A 19,301-nucleotide genomic window follows, 5' to 3' on the forward strand; every position below is an offset into this window, starting at 1 on the left:
AGCGGCGACTTCCTGGTCGTGTACGAGCTCATGCCTCGACCACCGGTATGCAGGGGCGGCGTCGTGTCGGCGGCACCGCTGTAGGGGCCGGAGGAGGGTGTCGCAGGGCTAGGTTTGGGCGCGCAGGCCAGACAGAGCCTGGCGCAGGGGTGAGTGCTGACTTGGATCCCTGCTGGACCGACGTGGTGGCACGCAAGCAAGAGTGGTAAAACTGTATTGTTTTTCTCTCTCTTCTGTTCTTTTCGTATTGCCAATTCTAAGAGTGTCATCTGAGGAAGTTACATCCGGTATAATGGTAAAAAGTTAAATACCCCTCTCTCCTCTCCTGCATCGTGCCTATGGCCGGAGCCGTACACCGAGGCCGAAACCACCCCTGCGCCCCTGGTTCGCCTCAACCCTCTCCTCCCTGGCACCCTGTCAAGCCGCCATGCGCCCCGCCCGTCCTCTGCTTCCCACGACGCCGAGGATGGCCGAGCCACGCGCCGAGCCGCTATCCTTCGCCCAAGCCGCGCCTTCCCCAGGCAGCTCGCCCCCAGCTCGTCCCAGGACCCTTCTCCCCCTCCTCCTTTGCCTATAATAAGGGCAGCGCCCTCCCCTGTGCGCGCCCAGACGGTCCGCCCCCTCCACAATTGCCCGGCGAGCTCGAGCTCACCGTGGAGCTGCCGCTCTGCACCCCCATTGCCCGAGCCAAGAATTCCATGACCTTCTCCAACCCCCACTGCAGCTCCTGGACCCCTCCATCGCCGCCATCCCTCACCGGAGTGCCGCCACACCGAGCAGCACCACCGCCGGCCACCGTCTTCCCCAACTCCGGCCACTGCTCGTCGCGGACAGCCCTGCTCGGACCACCCCAGCCCTCACCCAGACCACCTACAGGTGCGGCTCGAGCCCCTCTCCATTTTCCCCCACTTTCCCCTCGCCGCCGGCCAACCCCATCGCCGGGAAACGCTGCGCCATCTTCTCCCCTGTTTTGTGTTTTCCACTAGGGACCTCTAGTTAAAAGAAACAAAAATTCCAAGGGCCTAAGTGAGAAATGTACATGAACTCTGAGCGGTGAACTTGTAAAATACATATAAAATCACAAAAAAATCATAAAAATACAAACTCAACTGTTTTGGAATCCTTGGAACTAAAACTATAACTTTTGTTATAGTCAGATACTCAGATTCTGGTTGCATTTTTATCTAGATTAAAAGATATATTAAATATCACTTTAATGTTCCACAAGTTCTAGCCATGAACTATAGTAGATTTCTTGCTGGTAGAATCATGCCTATGATTAGATCTTCCCAAAAAAATTTCATGACCAGAACCAAAAGATAACTATAGGTTTTAATAAGAACTTGCTCTAGGTGTAGGCTTCATAGATCTAATTGTTCATGATGTTCTATAGCTTTTCTTGAGATGAAACTGATACAGCAGAGTTAGACTGTATAATACACACCATGAAAAAAGTTTGGACATCCTTGCTTTTACTTAAACTGTTCATATGAATTTAGACTTCCACATAAACATTAAATCAAGAATAAATAGGGGATATTTTCTAGGAGTCTTGTTCAGTAGCTATGCTTGATTTTTGACTATATTGTTCCTAGTAATGTTATAAGCATCTGGTAAAAATATGAACTCAATTTGAAATCATTTACTTTGCTCAAATAGTAAAGATTCCTAGATCTACTAGTGAACTTCATATATTAATGCTGGTAGGAGTAGACATGGGTTAGCTCTGAAATTCTTTTTGGATGAACATGTTACTGAACCCTTGCTGATCTACAAGTTTGAGAAATTTTAGATCTAGTTTACTATATATTCTGTATAATGCTTATTTTATAAACTTAATTCATGATATATATAGTTCCTGTGATTAGCAAAATCTAGGTTTATTTCTAGAACTCTGTTTTAGTCCTATAATCATGCATGCAAAGTTTGAATTCCATTTACTAAGTATTTCTACAGTTATAAACCATGCTTAGTATATCATGTCTAGATTTATTATTTTTGTTCTGGATGCAATAGTTCATATATGGTCATGACTTTTGAACATGTTCTTAGTTAGTATGAGTACTTTCTTTATTAAAATTTTGATATGCATTGCTGGTAATCTTGAATCTCGAATAAATATACAAGTTCATATATAGTTTAATGCATAAGTAATTAATCTGGTGGAAGTAATGCTTGATAATTTTTCTGAAGTATGTTTATGCTATGTTTAGGCTCTGGTAAAATTTTGAGATCCATAAACCTGGCAGAACTCCCTGTGTAAATTAATTTTTTGCTAGCATGTTAGTTTTGTTAATTTTATAACTCCTATTTCCTGAGTGTATAAAATCTGGAAAATTTACAGTACTGAATATGTTACATCTAGATGTTTCTGTAAAATTTGTAGCCCCATAAACCATGCCTAACAACCTGTGCAAATTCGTGAAGTTCCTAGATTAACCTGTTTATATAATTTTTCATGATTAGATGTCTTGCTGATAAAAGCTGAAATTTTTACAGTAGATACTAGACCATCTGATCGGATCCACATAAATGTTTCAGTACCAGTTCATAAGTAGATTTTCTGTTATGAATTTGTGAACATATGCTTATGTTTTAAGTCTAGGAAATTAAGCACCCCAACACACTCATTCATAAAGTAACATAAATATAAGTTCTACTCCATAAATGAATGCCCATGAAATGAAATCACAAGATCATAACTGAAAAACACTTTATTGAACTACAACTTTATTGTGAAGGAAAGAAAAATCATATCATGTGTGTAATAATGAATCTTTACATTGCATATAGAAACGATTAATCTCGTTGACGGTGACTACGAGTTCCATCAGACACTCTTGCTACAACAGATGTTAATCTTAACTGTGCTAACGTGAACCAAGACCTGGGCCAAGCCCTAGAGGACTCTCAGTTTGACATGCCCAAGAAGGCAAGCCCCGGTGCATAACCCATTATTTTCCGCGTCATTATTCATCTAACTATTCGTATGTATTGTAATAATTTTTTTTGCGCAGTTACGTTTTCTAGGCATTGATCGAAAACCTTATATGCATGATCCCTAGGTACCTATGTTTGACATTCGGATCTTTTTATCGACTAGTTTTCACGCTAACTAGGAACGGTAGAAGTCGAGAGGTTTCCTGCCTTTCGCGAGATTACAGAAATTGACTAACTTTAATTACTGCTGAAATATAAGGACAACGGGTGGGGTTGTGTGGTTGTGATACCCCGATGGTGTAGTTGAAATTAGTTAAGGTCGCGGTGTGTGGCTCATTTCGTTAAGCGTTTGAAAGTACTAGCCACATACCGAGAAATATAGTAATCGGTAAGCTTAAGTATCAGATTGAACCGGCGAGTGGAACGACCATTCACCCTCTTTGTAGAAGTAGAATTTATTTTTTTGTCGCGACATACAGGTGCAGAGTCTGCGTACTTTGTAGTCGGGGAGGGTGACCCGGATCCACGAACTGGAAAGAAAGGAGAAAAGTTGTGTGGGTGACTTGGTTTCCATACGTGTGCGTTAGGTTTCCCTGGCCAGATTGAAATTCGATTCGGAATCGTCCGCCTCTCACGGCATGAGACTGCTTAACGTTTTCGGTCACATAGAGTAACAAGTGGAACTTGATGATGATAATACTGCTGGTTGATTAAATGGTTGCTCTACCATGATTGTGTAGAGTTAGATGCAAACCTAGAATGGTTAATCCAACTAGAATATGGCAAAGTTAAAATCTGAAAATAAAGATAAACTCTTAGAGGCATTTTTGGCAAAACAAACCCCACAAACCAAAAAGCCTTGCATGTCTAGTTATCGGACTATGGTATATCCGGTGACGGGTAAGTCTTGCTGAGTATTAGTATACTCAGCCTTGTTTGTGGCACTGTTTCCAGGTTCTAACTTCGAGGATGTGTTTGCGAGTCTGACATGACCGTGTACTTTGCTTCCGGCTGGTTTGTTGAGTGGGATGGCCCTTCAGCTGGTGTTGATCACCCTCCCACTGAGTGACGTGTTTCGTACGGGCTTTATTGATGCGTCACATCTTTTCGTTAGATGTCTTTTATTGCTTCCGCTGAGACTATGACACTTGAATAATTTGAGTAGTTGGAACTCTGTAGTACTTTACTATTCTAAACATGATTTTGTAATAAATTTACTTTCTGCTGCGAACTCTGAGATGTATGAGATGATCTGTGTTGTAATCTCTGGGCTCACCTTCGTGTGGGTGTTGTTTGTGCGATCTTGGAAGACCGTGGCTTTAATCGAGGATTCACTCGATGAACTACCGGTGCGTGCCGATTTGAGTCGGAGTTGCCTAGCAACGAAGATCAGTGCACCCGAGCCCAGTAGTTTTGGGTGGTTCTGCCACACGCTTGGTGAAGAAAGGTGCTTGGTGAAGAAAGGTAACGTCGCCGTTCCACAAGTGAAGGTGAAGTGGGCGCATTTGCCTACAGACGCAGCTACATGGGAAGACTACAACGTCCTGCAGGCGAGGTTTCCTGATGCTTTTGCTCGCGGACAAGCAAGTTCTTCAGCCGGAGGAGATGTAACGGCCACGACATGAGTACGTATGTTGTTAGGGAAGGCGTAAAGTAGAGAGTGCGTAATTTGTGATGACAAGTGGGCCCGTATGTGGGCGTGAGTGTGTCCGGCTTAAAGAGGCCAAATGCTGTACGGTGAAGGATTGTGTAATCTCTGAATTCTGAATCCATGGAACAGGAAGCTGTCTTCCTCCTTCCTCCATTTCTCTGATCTGTGCTCGTGTGTTTCTCTCACGCCGGCGATCAGGCACGAGCGTTACAGCGGCCTCGTCGAGACGCCGAGGAAACGAAACGGCGACCTGACGGGCCGCTTCGTCTGGGCTCCGCTGCATGCTCCCGCACAGAATTCGGGCCATGGAACAGCAGTGCTGTAATGGGCTGGAGTGCTGAAACTGCGGGCCGCACGCCTCGTGGACCCAAAGTACCAGACCTGGCAAATTTAGCAGGTACGAACAGGCTAATCCAATACATTTTCCGGAAGGCGGAAAACTATCAAACTTCCACTTTAAGATTCGTACGTAATATACATCCAACGGTGATAAATGAAAACGAATCAGGAATCCGGAAAAAAAGAGACATACCTGCACGGCCCGGAGCTCCGCACGGCTCTACCAAACTTGCACCTGACTTGCATTGGGGTGCGTGTTACTTTGTTAACAAAATATTCAAACGATCATAACTTTCAAACCATATACTCAATTTAAATTCCGTTTGAACATAGACGTTATTCATAATTAATATAATAAAATGAGATCCAATTTGCATATATTATTTATATTTTAAAAAACTCAACAAATTAAGTGTACTATTTCAACATTTTAGTTATACCATTTCAACATTATTGCATAAATGTTGAAGTAGTTTATTTGAAATGTTGAACTTAATTTTGCAAATGTTGAATCTATTATTTCACATTGGATGCATGCTGCATGCACTATCTCTAGCAAAAATAACGAACTAGTAATGCAGTGAAATTTCAAATGTGATTTGTCACGAAGTAACTAAAATCTCAGTGCAACAATGTAAAGGAAAAGTTCATAGTTCTGACCTAGTTAGCAGTGCTCACGTTGCTCTATTGTTGTTGAGCTTTTATTATTCATTAGTGGGCTTTATAGATAGATCGATTATTTATCTTCCGGAAGTTATACAGGAGCCCCCGGCACGAACACGGAGGCGTTTCCCTTTGTGGAGTAGATGTCATAGCCTCTTGCAGTCTTGTTCTTGTCGTCTACGGCGCCAGCCAGAGCAGGGACCGCGGACCAGGACCTTGCAGGAGAAGGCCCTGCGCTGCTAGTTAGTAGTCGGCAGCGGACGGCGCCAAACCCAGCGACGGCGCGCCGGGAAGAGGAACACCAGGCGAGCTGGCTCCGCTTGTTCGCTAGCTAAGCTAGACCCCGTGGCCAGAGGCCCAGAGCTAGCTAGACACCGCGACGGCGCACGAGCACACGACGTACCGAGAGAGGAGAGGACGTGCAGACCCACGCGCGCCCGCCCTCCCGCGCGGTGTTGATATCTTCATCTCCAGCCAGGCAACCGGCCGGCAGCGACCAGATCAGCGCGGCACCCTTGTCCGTCCCCCATTCGCCGCCCCGGCCGGCCGATCCCCCGGAGACGTACGTCCAAGGAGGAGCCTGCAGAGCATGCGGCCTATCCGCGTGTATGGATGCAAGCGCTGCGCCAGCCGGGAGCCATCAGCCGTCGCTCGTGAGCGCCTAGTTAGCTTCTGATGGCGTCACACCTGGACCTGGCGACGGGCGCGGGGACAGGAGGAGGCCCTGGAAATGAGATCGGGCTTCGGCGGCCGTCGCGCGCGGCCCCAGCCGCGGCGTTGGAATTTTGAAATAGAGTCTGGGCTTAGGTAGAGTTTGGTTAGTAACAATGGAAGCTAGCAGAAACGGTAATGGTAATGGAACGCACCGGTAAGGTAACAAATCAAGCGAACGTGAAATTTGTTTTCAAATTTGGTTGGAAGCAAGGCAACACATCCAAACGAATAATGCGAGATTTGTTTGGTCGCAAATGTAACGGGAAATTAAACATTGAACCTTGCATGGCCCAGTTCATGAGCTCGGAAAAGATCGCAAGAATTTGAGGAAGTTAAGAGCTCATAATTAAACTTTGTCAAGGTTGCAAAAAATTAGATAAATCAGTTTGAGGAAAAACACATCCTGTTTCCTTACAATATGGTATTGATTGCTATAAAACGGATGTTGTATTAGAAGATCTACAAAACACAAATACATTATTTTCATATATTAAGCAGTCACATAATGATTTGATTAATTAAGAGTCTTCATGTCCCCGCATATGATTCTTTGTTTCCGCTCTAGACTAAGCAAGAGGGTTGCCAAACTTGCCAACACGCCCCCAAGGCTAGGCTACATACAATGCGTCAGCGCACCAAGCAGAAGAAGGGTTGAGTGCTATTGGGTCCGGGCACAAGGTAGCAGTACCTTGCACCTTGACAAGCACTAGTCATTCTCTAATCTACGAATTGGATGGAGCCCTGGTGAAGTGCTTAACGAGGTCCTAAAATATGAAAATACAGCATGACAAAAGCATATTTTCACTTAATTATAAGATATTAGTTTATGTTGTTTGCCACAATACTTAGGAATATAAGAGTTATACATCCTATTTCTAGAAGATGTGATGAGACTGATGAAATAAACAAGTAAATGCCTCATGTTTAGAACATGACTGTTATAACTAGCTATAGAGGGGGGGCCATGACTGGGACCTTCTCCTTCTAGTCCTTTTTCTTGTATTTTTTATTGGGCCTTGTAATCTACTATCAATTGAGCATGGATAATTAGTACTAAAGATTGATTTAGAGGCCCCTAATCTTTGGAGGCCCTGAACAGGTGCACATATAAACTCTGAAGTAAATCTTTGTGAACATCAAAATATTCAATGTCATTCTTCGTTAATGAACTACGATCTTGGTGTAAAACCATGCGATGTCCAGCGACGCAAAAGATGAAGACTACCTATATACTTCATCCTAATCATCAGTGTTGTGTGAACACCAAATTATTCTACTCAATTGTGCGGGTCTATTTTCAATATTTTATATTTAATGATCTTGGTCTCTATGGAAAGTTTGTGAAAAACTTTACAAGATCATACATAGATCCATAACATCTAACCACATCAAAACTAATGGCACTCATGAGACCTAATCTTACACGTTCTTACTAGAAAATTACTAATCCACGAAAAGATAAAATGTTCGGCCTATTGATGATCTATTTGTTATCATTAATCATCAAAATCGCATATCCATCTAGAATTCTAAATGGCCAGATGGTTTATACGTATGTAATGTACTCATGCTTGGTGGTGGAATTGGAAAAGGCGATGCTCGTCGGCTTCCTTGCAAGCCGTGATTATTCCGAGCCACCCTTCTGGCCTCTGCCGTGCCCTGGGCGCTAGCGTATATATAACCAGCAGCGCAAACCCATCATCGAACACAAGCACGAGAGAGAGAAGAGAGCGAGCGAGGTGTCGAGCATGGAGGCACACTTGGAGCGGGCTCTGCGCGCGACGCTGACGGAGGCGGAGGCGCGGGCGCTGGAGGGCACCGTGCGCGAGCACCACACGTTCCCGGGCCGCTCGGGCGCGAGGCCGGCGACGTGCACGTCGCTGGTGGCGCAGCGCGTGTCGGCGCCGGTGCGCGCGGTGTGGCCCATCGTGCGCAGCTTCGGCAACCCGCAGCGGTACAAGCACTTCGTGCGCACCTGCGCGCTCGCCGCCGGCGACGGCGTCAGCGTCGGCAGCGTGCGCGAGGTCACCGTGGTGTCGGGCCTCCCGGCCTCCTCCAGCACCGAGCGCCTCGAGGTGCTGGACGACGACCTCCACATCCTCAGCTTCCGCGTCGTCGGCGGCGACCACCGCCTCCGCAACTACCGCTCCGTCACCTCCGTCACCGAGTTCCAGCGCCAGCCCGCCGGCGCCGGCCCGCCCTACTGCGTCGTCGTCGAGTCCTACGTCGTCGACGTGCCCGAGGGCAACACCGAGGAGGACACGCGCATGTTCACCGACACCGTCGTCAGGCTCAACCTCCAGAAGCTCGCGGCCGTCGCCGAGGAGTCCGCGCCCGCTGCAGGCAGGAGCTAGCTAGCTCCGATCCTGATCGCTCTTCCGCTCGTGGTGGGCGCGGCGTGCCAGAGCGGCGCCGTCGTTGTTGCTCTGTTTGTCCTTTCTTGTTCTTTTTCTTTCCCTTTTCGGGTTGGCTTTTATCTTCTTCGTTTTTCTTTCTCACGCCTTTTGTTCTCGTGTATAAAAAGGCCTTTGCTGCGCTGCGGCGCAAGAAAGCCTACTTCTATAACACATATCTTTGTCCGTTTCTCTCTCTAGCTATCTCTCTCACTCAATCTTCGCAGCTGTAAGTTGAAATCCGTGTTCCTGAATACTGACTGCTAACACTGACAGCGAATCTAGGCTGCACAAATACAGATCAATTGGCATGTAAAAACAAAGGGATCTCCTGGCTGCGTTTTTTTCGAATGTTGTGTTCCATTTACTCTTGACCACTCTTACTTTTGCATTACATTTGTATCACAAATGTCTATCTAGCGTAGACGATCTGCGGATCATTTAGTCCCTTATTAATAGTATTTTGTCGCAAATTGCTGTAACCTAATGGGTATGTACGCATAATTAAAATTTCAAGAGAACACAATCTGTAGTCTGACATAAGGTCGATGGAATGGTACTCATTTTTTACATTATTGATGAAGTGTGGTTTGGCCTCTTTTTTGCTCAATCGATGAAAAAAAACATAAGCTCCTATTTTGGGGCTCCTAAACTTCTCAACTTCTTCAGAAGCTCACTTGTAGATCCCAAAAGGGTGACCTTCTGTGTATTTTTAGTTTTATTTATTTTTGCCTTTATAGTTGAAAGAGATGTGAAAGCCATTTGTTATGGCTTTGCAAGTTCTTCAGGTGATTCCAAAATACCGTATAGACATGTTTTTCTACCTTTTTTTTTAGGTGAACGAACTCTGACTAATGAAACTGATAAAAAGAGTTGTTGCAAAAGCAATGGCCACCATCGCTCGGCAACCAAAGCAGAGCAGCACTTCTTCTTTTTCAAAAGCAACATGATCCAGCGGCAGACGTTAGGACATGTCAGTTCTCGTAAGCAAATCCTGCTATTGTGAGCAGCTACTCTGTACAAAGAATAGCGGAAAATAGTTAGCAGCTGACTTGCTGATAATTATTGAATTGGGTGGCTCAGCTGCTCTGTGGGGTCACTGTGTGGCTCTTTCATGGGTCTCGCACTTTTTTCCATAAAAAGGCATCCATTTCCGAAGGCAACACAAGAATGCCATGGCATGGCACATTCGCCTCTGGTGGTTCTCGGTCAATAACTGAACTGTCAATGAGTTCAGGTTCTTTACAATATGCTCTTATGCCAGATTGTTGCTTGGGTTATTAGATGAGAACCACACCTTCTTATCCGTTATCTACCTTTTGCAACTACGTACCCAATAGGCAAGACAAACTTTTTCCATGTGAAGATAATTTATAAAGTTGATTTTGTAAGCACAGTGGATAGCTGGAAGATCGAAATGGGGGAGGAGACGTGTAGAAGAAGAAGAACACGAGAGAAGGAAGGAACACAGAGGGATGGCGGACGGAGGACAGCTTAGATGCAGAGATAGTTTACAGCAATTCTGTTTCCCATGTCTCTCTCTTTTCTCTCTGCTAGTATTTATCTAGACGATTACATGGGCCCTGCCCCTTTCTTCTCGCATGCAAGCGATTGGATCCAGTCTGGACCCTGGACTCTCGAGTTGGGCTTCTTAGGCCTGGTACTCACTCTCGGCACACTCGGTGTAGCAGTGGTGACAGATTCATTCCATTAGAAGATTGGCACTCGGTGTAAGAAAGTTTGTTGACACTGGGGCTGCATGCAGTGTCCGTGGCCAATGGAACGTTCCCCTTCCACACGTACAAAAGTCAATCGCCAACTGCCTTGCTGTGCCACAACAGAAGCCAAAGAAGCACACGTAGTATATGGTCTTACGAGAGAGGGTTTGGCATTATAGATGGGTCTCGCTAGTTTACAGGCGATGGCCGTTCGTATGGTCGATTTTCCGACTATTTTTTTATTTTTAATAACTTTTTTGTTATTTTGTGATAAAAATTTTACTGAAAAACTTTTTAAGGGAAAAAATTGAGGAAGCGAAAAAATTTAACGAGAAAAATTTCAAGGAACAAACAAAAAAAATTGAGGAGAAAACATTTACATTCAAAATGAAAACAACTTTGACAAAAAAAAATTTTGCATCCAAACAAAAAGAAAAAAGCTCGGATAAAAAAATTTCATTCAAAATCAAAAAGGAAATTTAGTAAAATTTTGTGAAAAAAATTTGCAAAAAAAAAGTTGCCTGCACGCGGCGGCTCGCCGCACCGCCTCCCCGCCGCTCCCCCCACTCCGCCGCCGCGGATCCGGGGCCGCCGGAGGGAGGTGGAGGTGCCCGCCGCTGCGCCGCTCCCCTCCGTCTGCTCCACCACCGCTGCTCGCAGAGCCCACCACCGCGCCGCTCCCCTCCGTCCGCTCCGCCTCCGCCACTCGCGGTGCCCGCCGCCGCCGCTCGCGGTCCCGCCATCGCGCCGCTCGCCTTGGTTGGGGGTAGGCGAAGCTCCTAGGAGAGTCAGATCGAGAGAGAGAGAGAGTGAAGAAAGAGAAAAGAAAGGGAGGGACGCGAGCATGGAATGAGTGGGGCCGTGAGCATGGAGTGGCTGAAATCAGTCGTAAGTCACGGGCGACTGCAATTTCAGCATTGGGATTATAGATAGTACATGCATGTGAGTATTGCGTGATTTCAGAATCCTCCAGCTGTCTTGCCGAGAAGTAAAGCATATTTTATCCACCTTTATAGGCAGAGTGTTTTGATGGGTGTGGGGCGGTAGAGTTATTTTTTTTGAACGAAGGGCACTCGACGAGTGTCTTTCATTGATATAGCAGAAAAATACAAGACTACGGTCTTGGGAGGCCATAGGCAGGAAATAAAAAGAAAAAAACAACAACCTCGTCTGGTTGGATTGGGACGTCAACACGGGTTACCGCTCAACTATACTCACTGGCCGGTTGGATTGGGACATCAACACAGCCAAACTCTAATCACAACGACGACAGAGGAGAAAAGGCACAACCGCAGCTTCCACCTACCATCGCACTCTTGCGGCTATCGAAACAATTGAAGTGTTCCAGCGTTGATAGAGGAGCAGAAGGGGCAGACACCACCACACCAGGAGGCCACTGCCGTGCAGGACCCTACGCCGCAGTGCTGCTGCACCCAAACTGACCGCCCGACGGCATGAAAAACACCAAGTCCGGAGCAACCCAAAGCGCGGGGGCCTCACCACTTCCGCCATTGGACGCCACTCTCACATGCGCGGGGACCTCCAACCCGCCACACGGCACCATGCTCCGTACTCGTTTCAGGGATTGCCGTCGAGGTAGCAAGAAGAGGTGCCCCCCCAGGAACTGAACCAAGCTGCCAGACCACCTCCGTGGTTCGAGATCATCACGTTGCTTTTCCCCTCGCACTAAGACGCCGCCCTCGAGCCAGAAGACCGAAGATGTCGCCTGCGCCGTCTTCCGACGTTGTACCGCACCGGAAGGGTTCAGGCGTGCTGAACACCCTGCCGCGATCCACTGCAGGCCAAGTCGTCACTGATTGTCGTTGCCGCTAGCGCCGTTCGTCAAACGCTATCCCGCACCGCACTGGAGACTGTCACGCAACTCCAGGCGCCGCGGAACGCTACAAGCAGGCGAACAACAGCCGAGTGATGACCCCCGGCCAACAGAAGAGCAGGCGTCTTGGCGTGAGGTAGGCAACCCCCTTCTCCGCACGCCCTCCGACAGAATTGTCACCACCGGCCGAAAAAAATCGCGAGCAGCAGGCCGGCCAAGTCGCCGAACGGTGTCTCTACAGACGACGCCTCCAAGGAGGTCACAACGCCCACAGGCGCCGCCGTCACTCGTCCAGGAGCTAGACCGGGTTTTCACCCAGAGACCTCGTGCAGGAGGGTTGCAACTCCAAAATGATGCCCTCAACAGGGAGAGCGACGCCCGGAGGCGCCGCCGCCATTTCACCAGAAAGAATCTGGCGATGGCTTTCACCCAGAGTGCCGGCACCCCACTGCACGCGTTCGTCGCCTTAAGCCGGCACCATCACTGCGGCCGCCACAACCGAGGGATGCCACTGTCACAGCACCACAAAGCCCGCTGCCGAAGCTCCAACTCCCTCCGCCGTCCTCGCGACCCGGCAACGCGCCGGCGCCACACCACACCACCGCGCCCACCGAATGGCCGTGCAGCCGTCTGCACACAACTGCGCCGCCAGCCGCCCGCACGCCAGCCCGGAGCTGCCACCAGCCGTGCGCGCCAGCCGCCAGCACTGCCAGCCCGGAGCCACCGCCAGCCGAGCGCGTGCGGTCGCCGCCCCTGGCTGCAGATCCACCCATGGGGGGGGGATCAGTCGGACGCAGCCCCATCGCCGGCCACCACCACGCCTTTGCAGCCGTCGCCGGGGCGGCCACCCGTGCTAGGACGATGCGCAAAGCAGCCCGTGTCGAGACAATGAGCCGCCGTGCCCATGCGGCAGCCGGGGCGGTAGAGTTAGAGCTCGAAGACAACTCTAAACGTTGGAAATAAATTGTTGCTCAAAGCTCATTCAAAGATTCAACTTAGAAGATCCTTGGGGTCTTATATTTAACGATGTTATGCTAAATGGTTGGCAAGGTGCCGTGTAGCGTGTAGACTGTGTATACGGCGTGTACACGGAATTAAATGGATTACATGTTTTTTACTATATTATAAAAAATAGTTACAATGACATGTATATATATGTATAAAAAACTATAATCATAGCTCAAAAACTTAAGAAGATGAATATTATTATGTAACACTAACAAGCGCCATATAAATGAAGTCAAGATGGGTCGCCCCTTCTTCTTGCGCCTTCAGTATGGAACATTGTATTTTCCAAGTAAAACCCCCTAGTATATGAAAGAATGAAAATGTGCTTTCGTTCTTGTGGAATAAGGAGCCCTCTTACCTTAATGAAAGGAAAAAAATTTCGTTAAGTATTTGGCCAAATAGGATATCTTTTCTTGTAAGCAGTAGACTTATATCCTTGTTCTTATTCTTTTTTCCATGAAAATCGATTATTCCATGGATTCCTCAAAATGAGAGTCATCAAAACGCAAAATCTAAGACTACTATAAGACTGCTAATATAATAAGAAAAAGATTTGAACCGTTAAATTACTTCTCCTGAATATTCATCTGACTAACTAATTTCTTACAACTTATTATATTTTTCTTTGCCAAATAAGCCAACAAACATTGATGTTTCCCCAAAAGTCTTCATAGACCTCTTTCTGATGAAAAATAATTTTTTGCATAATTCCAAATGTGAAACGAGTCTCCGATATCTTATTGATAAAATTGAATACTTGAATTTCAATAGAACTCCTGTTTTCTTGTTTTTCTTCTTTAACTATAAATAAAAAAAAGTAAACCTCCTTTCTTTTTTATGTATTTTATGATTAGATAAAAAAATAAAAATATGTCAGTTATTTTGAAGGTTGCCAATACTACCACTTGAATGTTGGAACCTACATGTTGATGCTCACGATTTTGATATAATGGTACTGGTGATTTGGAGGAGATCTCCCGAAAGTATTTAGTACCGTTTTCTGTACACCCGTGGAATATGCAAACCTTATCATGAAACCTTCCGGTTTGGAATGGGGAAGATGGCTTACTTGATAGTTCTCATAATAAATTATTGAGTGAATAACACTATGACAGTCACAAGTCACGCTAGCACATAGTTCTAAGTTCTGACAGCTACAAACGTACATAATGGTTCTCACAAATGATCGACTAACGTCTAAAAGTTCTTAAACATGCATGATATAATGATAACCGGGACTAAAGGGCTTGCCGGTCCAAAAAATTAATTGGCGCAAGCACACCCAACCAAACAGTCCACGGGATTTATACTCAAGATCTCTCACCTCGCACATAGCTTTTTTATTATCCCACTACACAGCATGCGACTCTACATGAGATGTTTTCTTTATAAACTAACATGCGGAGACCTTTTAGTCCAGGTTGGTAACCCCAACCCGGACTAATAAAGAGCCCTCTTGCCCATCTCAATCGGGACTAAAGGCAAAAATGGAAGAGAGATTCTGCAGTAGTGATAGACCTTGGGGGAATAGTTGTTCTTAGGCCCCGTTTGGCGCAGTGAAGCTGCGCCAAACGGGTATATTTCCATCTTCATCCACGAAGCACCTGGTGAATCTGTTTCCAGCTTACATTGGGGAGAAGAAGCTACGAATTGTAGATTCGTCCAGCATCTCCCGTAGGCCCAAGTTTCGTCAAACAATTTTGAAAACAGCTTTAGTTTCATCGGAGAAGTTGCTTCACCAAAAAAGCTGCTTCAGGAGCCATTTTAGAAGAAGCTGAAGTTATACCAAACAGGACCTACAATTCTACCATAGTCTCTTTGATATTTTTACTTCCAACCTAGATCTCCAGACTTTTAAAGGCGCAGTTTAGATAGACACCTATATTGACACGTGCACTACCGGAAACCAGCTCTTTGCAGCGTATCCGGTAGTTTGCCGTGTGCTTTCTATCAGGCACACGGAAAAAAACCTCTTTGCCATGTGTAACGATAAAGATATAACACATGGTAAAAACATATTTTACGTGTGCTTTTTATGGCAATGGCAACAAGGTCTTTTGTCGTGTGTTTTTTCTAGGACACGGCAAAAAGGTGCTTTACCGGGCGTTTTATTTTGTCACGTGTTTCGAAGGTAAAGAAACTATTTCACACACGTTTTGCTGTGTGCCAGATCTAGGGCACACGGCAAAAAAAGTCTTTTCCGTGTGCCCTAGATCTGGCACACGACAATGTGATATTTAAATTTTATAAATGATCTCGGATGGGGAAACGGCCAAAATGAAAATATTATATCTCGAAAAGTTATGAAACTTTGTAGTTGATAATTTTTTGATTTGAATTCGTTTAGGATCTCAAACAAGCAATTTACACTCGGTATAGTATAATATGTGGGGAAAGAAAATGGAGTATAAACACAAGTAAGTGTGTGGTGCAGTAGTAGAGAAGGTTACAAGTGAGGGGGAGGTTGTGGAATTGAATCCCGTTGGCCGCGTAGTGCGTGAAAAATGTTGCGACTTCAGCGGAACGGGTGTGTGGTTTGCCGGTGGGGTCCTCCCCAGATTACATTTCCTATTTTTAAAATCAGTTTCTGAAAAACAATTTCCCGAGTGCTTTTTAACACTTAACAAACTCTTTGCCGTGTGCCTGATAAAAATAGCACACGGCAAAGGACCTCTTTGCCGATGCATGTTTGTCTTGTGCCATTTGCCATATGCAATACATGGAAAAAACTTTGTTGTGTGGAAAAAAACCTTTGCTGGCCGACTCCCGTAGCAGTGGCCTTCAGTTTGCATCCTCATATTGTCCGGAACATATCTAGTGGAAACCACAACTTCGTGAAAACCCATGCAAACCACGGCAAATTTTTTTTTCTAAATTCGCCAAAAACATTACACATGTAGATGATATGATGATACACAATCCTGCAAAATATCTTGTCTAAACTCGACTTCGTTTGTGAGATATAAAAATAACAAATTTCAAGCCAGAAAGTTGTCCAGATGGTTTGTTAGAAATTTGTTATTTTTATATCTCACAGACGAAGTCGAGTTTGGATAAAATATTTTACAAGATTGTGTATCATCATATCATCTATATGTGTGATTTTTTTGATGAATTTAGACGACTTTTTTGCCATGGTTTGCACGAGTTTTTACGGAGATTGTAGTTTGCACTAGATACGTTCTCCATATTGTCTTGGGCTTCATAGGTCGGATCTGACTCCCTTTTTCAGTCGAAAGGCCGGCTTTCCTTCCTACCCCGAGCTCGAGGTAGCAAGCTTCATTTTATTGGAACTAAGCTTTACATGAGCGTGTGTGTGCTGTGTGCGTCGTGTGCGAGTATGTGTGGCGTGTGTTGCCAGGATGGCCGTGGTCTGCAGTTGCATTGCGGCCATTGCATGTGTGTCGTTCAGTCGCGTTCCGGTGTGTTGGATTGAGCACGGAAAGCAGGAGCGCTGCTGTGGGCTCGATCGGTGTCAATTAGGAGGGGGAGGTGCGTGCTGCCAATCCATTGGTGTGGCCGCATCGTCCGGGCGAGCGTGGAGTTCGTGGGCGACGTCGAGCGAGTCCGGGCGAGCGTGGAGTTCGTGGGCGACGTCGAGCGAGTCCCGCGGGTCATGGCGTGACTGAGCGCCTCGGCCTATTTGTACCCCCGTGCTCCTTCCTGTTGGAGTGCCCGTTCCATTTTAGTGGTGATGTAGGCAAAGATACAAGAGCAGTGGCTCCGCGGCGTTCATCGCCGGCAACCTTCTCTGTGCTGTGCTTCCCTTGTGTCTTTTGTTCGTGAGTGAGAGTTTTTGGTTCGAGAACAAGAGAGATAGGCAGCTGTGCGAGTCCTGGGTTCCAACACATTTTTCATGAGCCAGGGGGAGTGCTGCCTACCCTCAGAGATGAAAAATGAATACCTATGACTCTCTGAGTACATTCGCATTGACGACGTAATGCATCATCTCAGTCTCAGAGAGTCATAGGTATTGATTATTTCCATCGTGTGCCAAGCACTCAAGCTTTTGTCGCTGCTAATCGGCAATCCAACAGTGGGCTAGTCTTGTTGTGTATTTTGAAAAGAGATTTGAATGCACATACCATGCTTGAAAAGAAAATGTACGGCCCTTGGACCTTGGCCTGCCCGCATGCGTGTTGCCATTAGTATTCGAGTTCTATAATCAATAATGTGTTCTCTTGAGAGGCATGAGTGTCTATATATATAACCCTTGGAAGGTGGTTGGTTACTTGTTGTGACGATGGATTGTGGATGGACAATGAGGTAATAGGATATAGCCCAGCATGGTGATGGAGGATATTGCCGGTGGGTCGGTGAAGGAAGTGGGGGCATCACAAAAAGAAGTCTTGGTGGTGGGTTGTAGGGATTGCCTAGAAATATAGGAGGAAGATAGTGCAGGAGCGAGCATGCAACTCCGAATATGATGCCAGTCTCACGGAAGGGAGAAAACCTCATATGAAGATGGAGGAGGACTAGGAAGGAACTAAGTCATGCAAGATTAATATAAGGTTAAGGTTAACCAAGAGGAGGTGTGGTGTCATAGGTAATGATTCTTCTCCAATACTGAAAATGCCTTCATAAGAGGTTGATCAGCAGTAGCAGCTAGCATCGCTTAATTGATACACTTTTGGTTGCTTCTCCGGCTCCCTGCTAGAAGAAAGTTAGGAAACAAAATGATACCGCACACAATGTTGGCAAATACTACTTATAAAGACAATAGAACATTAACTTGCCGGTGGCAACATTTCAATCCCCTTTTATTTTTGGATAAAAGAAACATCTCGTCGATACCAGCTCCACATGAAGCTGATAGAGTTTGACAGAACTTGCCGACGAACGCTGCCAAGCTTATTCCACATGTTCAACACACCTGCTGCTCTCGCATGCATCACATGCATGATTTCTCAAGGGGACGAAGGTTCAGGCTTGGGATCGGCGGAGGGAGCCTCAGGCTTCGGCTCCACAAGGGACTCCTCCGGATCAGTGGCTAGGCCACTCCCACTAGTGCTGGCCTCGCAGTCGTCGTCGTCGTCTAGCTCCCGCTCGAACCTCCAGAGGGTGTCGGAAAGCTCTGTGGCCCTTGCTAGCAGGACTGAGGCACTTTCCTCCCCGACAGGAGCAGCCTGCACGTACAACAACAGAGATGGAGAGTGACATGCTGCTTTAGTGATAGATGCTTAATTGCAGGATAGTATGTAGCAGGTGCTTTTCTGAATGTTCAGTTAGCAGAAAAGTACACTTATATCCATATGGGTTGTATCCTGTGAGGAAGTAAACGAGGCCTAACAATAAAACAGTAGCAGCAATGGGGAAAGCACACGACTCACCTGTGTCTCTTCCGCCTGTTCGTTGGATTCTTGGTGCTGCTGCAACCACTCATTCATCTTCTGGATCAGGGACCGGAACTGCTTGGATAAAAATAAGCATAAACATAAGCACACAACATGCACTCTCATATGTATTTTTGTCTTAGTGTTGCTTTTAGTACTACCTCTGTCCTTAAATATATAATGTTTATGACGAGTTAGTTAGTTCAAGAACGAACTGATTTCCTTATCCTAAACACCATATATTTGAGGTCATAGGGACTATGTATATTCGGAATTAAGAAAAAAAACAGAAAAGGAAAAGGTCCCGTGGATGTGGCAAGGTCCATGCCTCCCTGGTTTGGAATGGGACCAGAACACACCCATCTCACTAGCCATTGCATCATAAAAATAGAAAGAAAAAATTGTAAAAAGCACCATGTATGTCATTTGGATTTTGAAACCTCCAAGCTCGTAAGATGTTCTGTTCCAAATGCTCACCCTTGTTCGGTTTTGTTATTAAAAACACCCCTACATAAGCGCTAAGCTAAGTCCACCATTTTTTTTTGTTGCAATATAGAGTCGTTGATATAGTCTTTAGCAAAGTTAGATACTCCTAGTTAGTACAAACTCAACATTTTTTGAACTTACATCAAAAGAATCGCCTATAAAATGCTTAGACATGTTCAGATCATACCTCTTTTTGCTATATGCAAAATTTATTCATACCAA

At 45.9% G+C, this 19,301-nt stretch overlaps 2 protein-coding genes across 2 annotated transcripts; one reads left to right on the forward strand and one right to left on the reverse strand.

The window, feature by feature from the left end:
• Positions 1 to 8,023: 8,023 nt before the first annotated feature.
• On the forward strand, positions 8,024 to 8,864 carry LOC120670238 (abscisic acid receptor PYL9-like). Its single transcript, XM_039950307.1, has one exon. It carries the CDS (start codon positions 8,056 to 8,058, stop codon positions 8,659 to 8,661), a length of 606 nt encoding a protein of 201 aa, XP_039806241.1. The 5' UTR covers positions 8,024 to 8,055; the 3' UTR covers positions 8,662 to 8,864.
• A 9,076-nt stretch (positions 8,865 to 17,940) lies between these two features.
• On the reverse strand, positions 17,941 to 19,301 carry LOC120668397. The gene is made up of 2 exons (XM_039948093.1): positions 18,591 to 19,301; positions 17,941 to 18,386 (listed from the first exon to the last, which is right to left on the reverse strand). The coding sequence occupies exons 1-2, from the start codon at positions 18,717 to 18,719 to the stop codon at positions 18,168 to 18,170; spliced, it is 348 nt and encodes a 115-aa protein (XP_039804027.1). The 5' UTR covers positions 18,720 to 19,301; the 3' UTR covers positions 17,941 to 18,167.

The sequence above is a fragment of the Panicum virgatum genome, chromosome 4N (assembly GCF_016808335.1).
Source record: "Panicum virgatum strain AP13 chromosome 4N, P.virgatum_v5, whole genome shotgun sequence".
NCBI lineage: Eukaryota > Viridiplantae > Streptophyta > Magnoliopsida > Poales > Poaceae > Panicum > Panicum virgatum.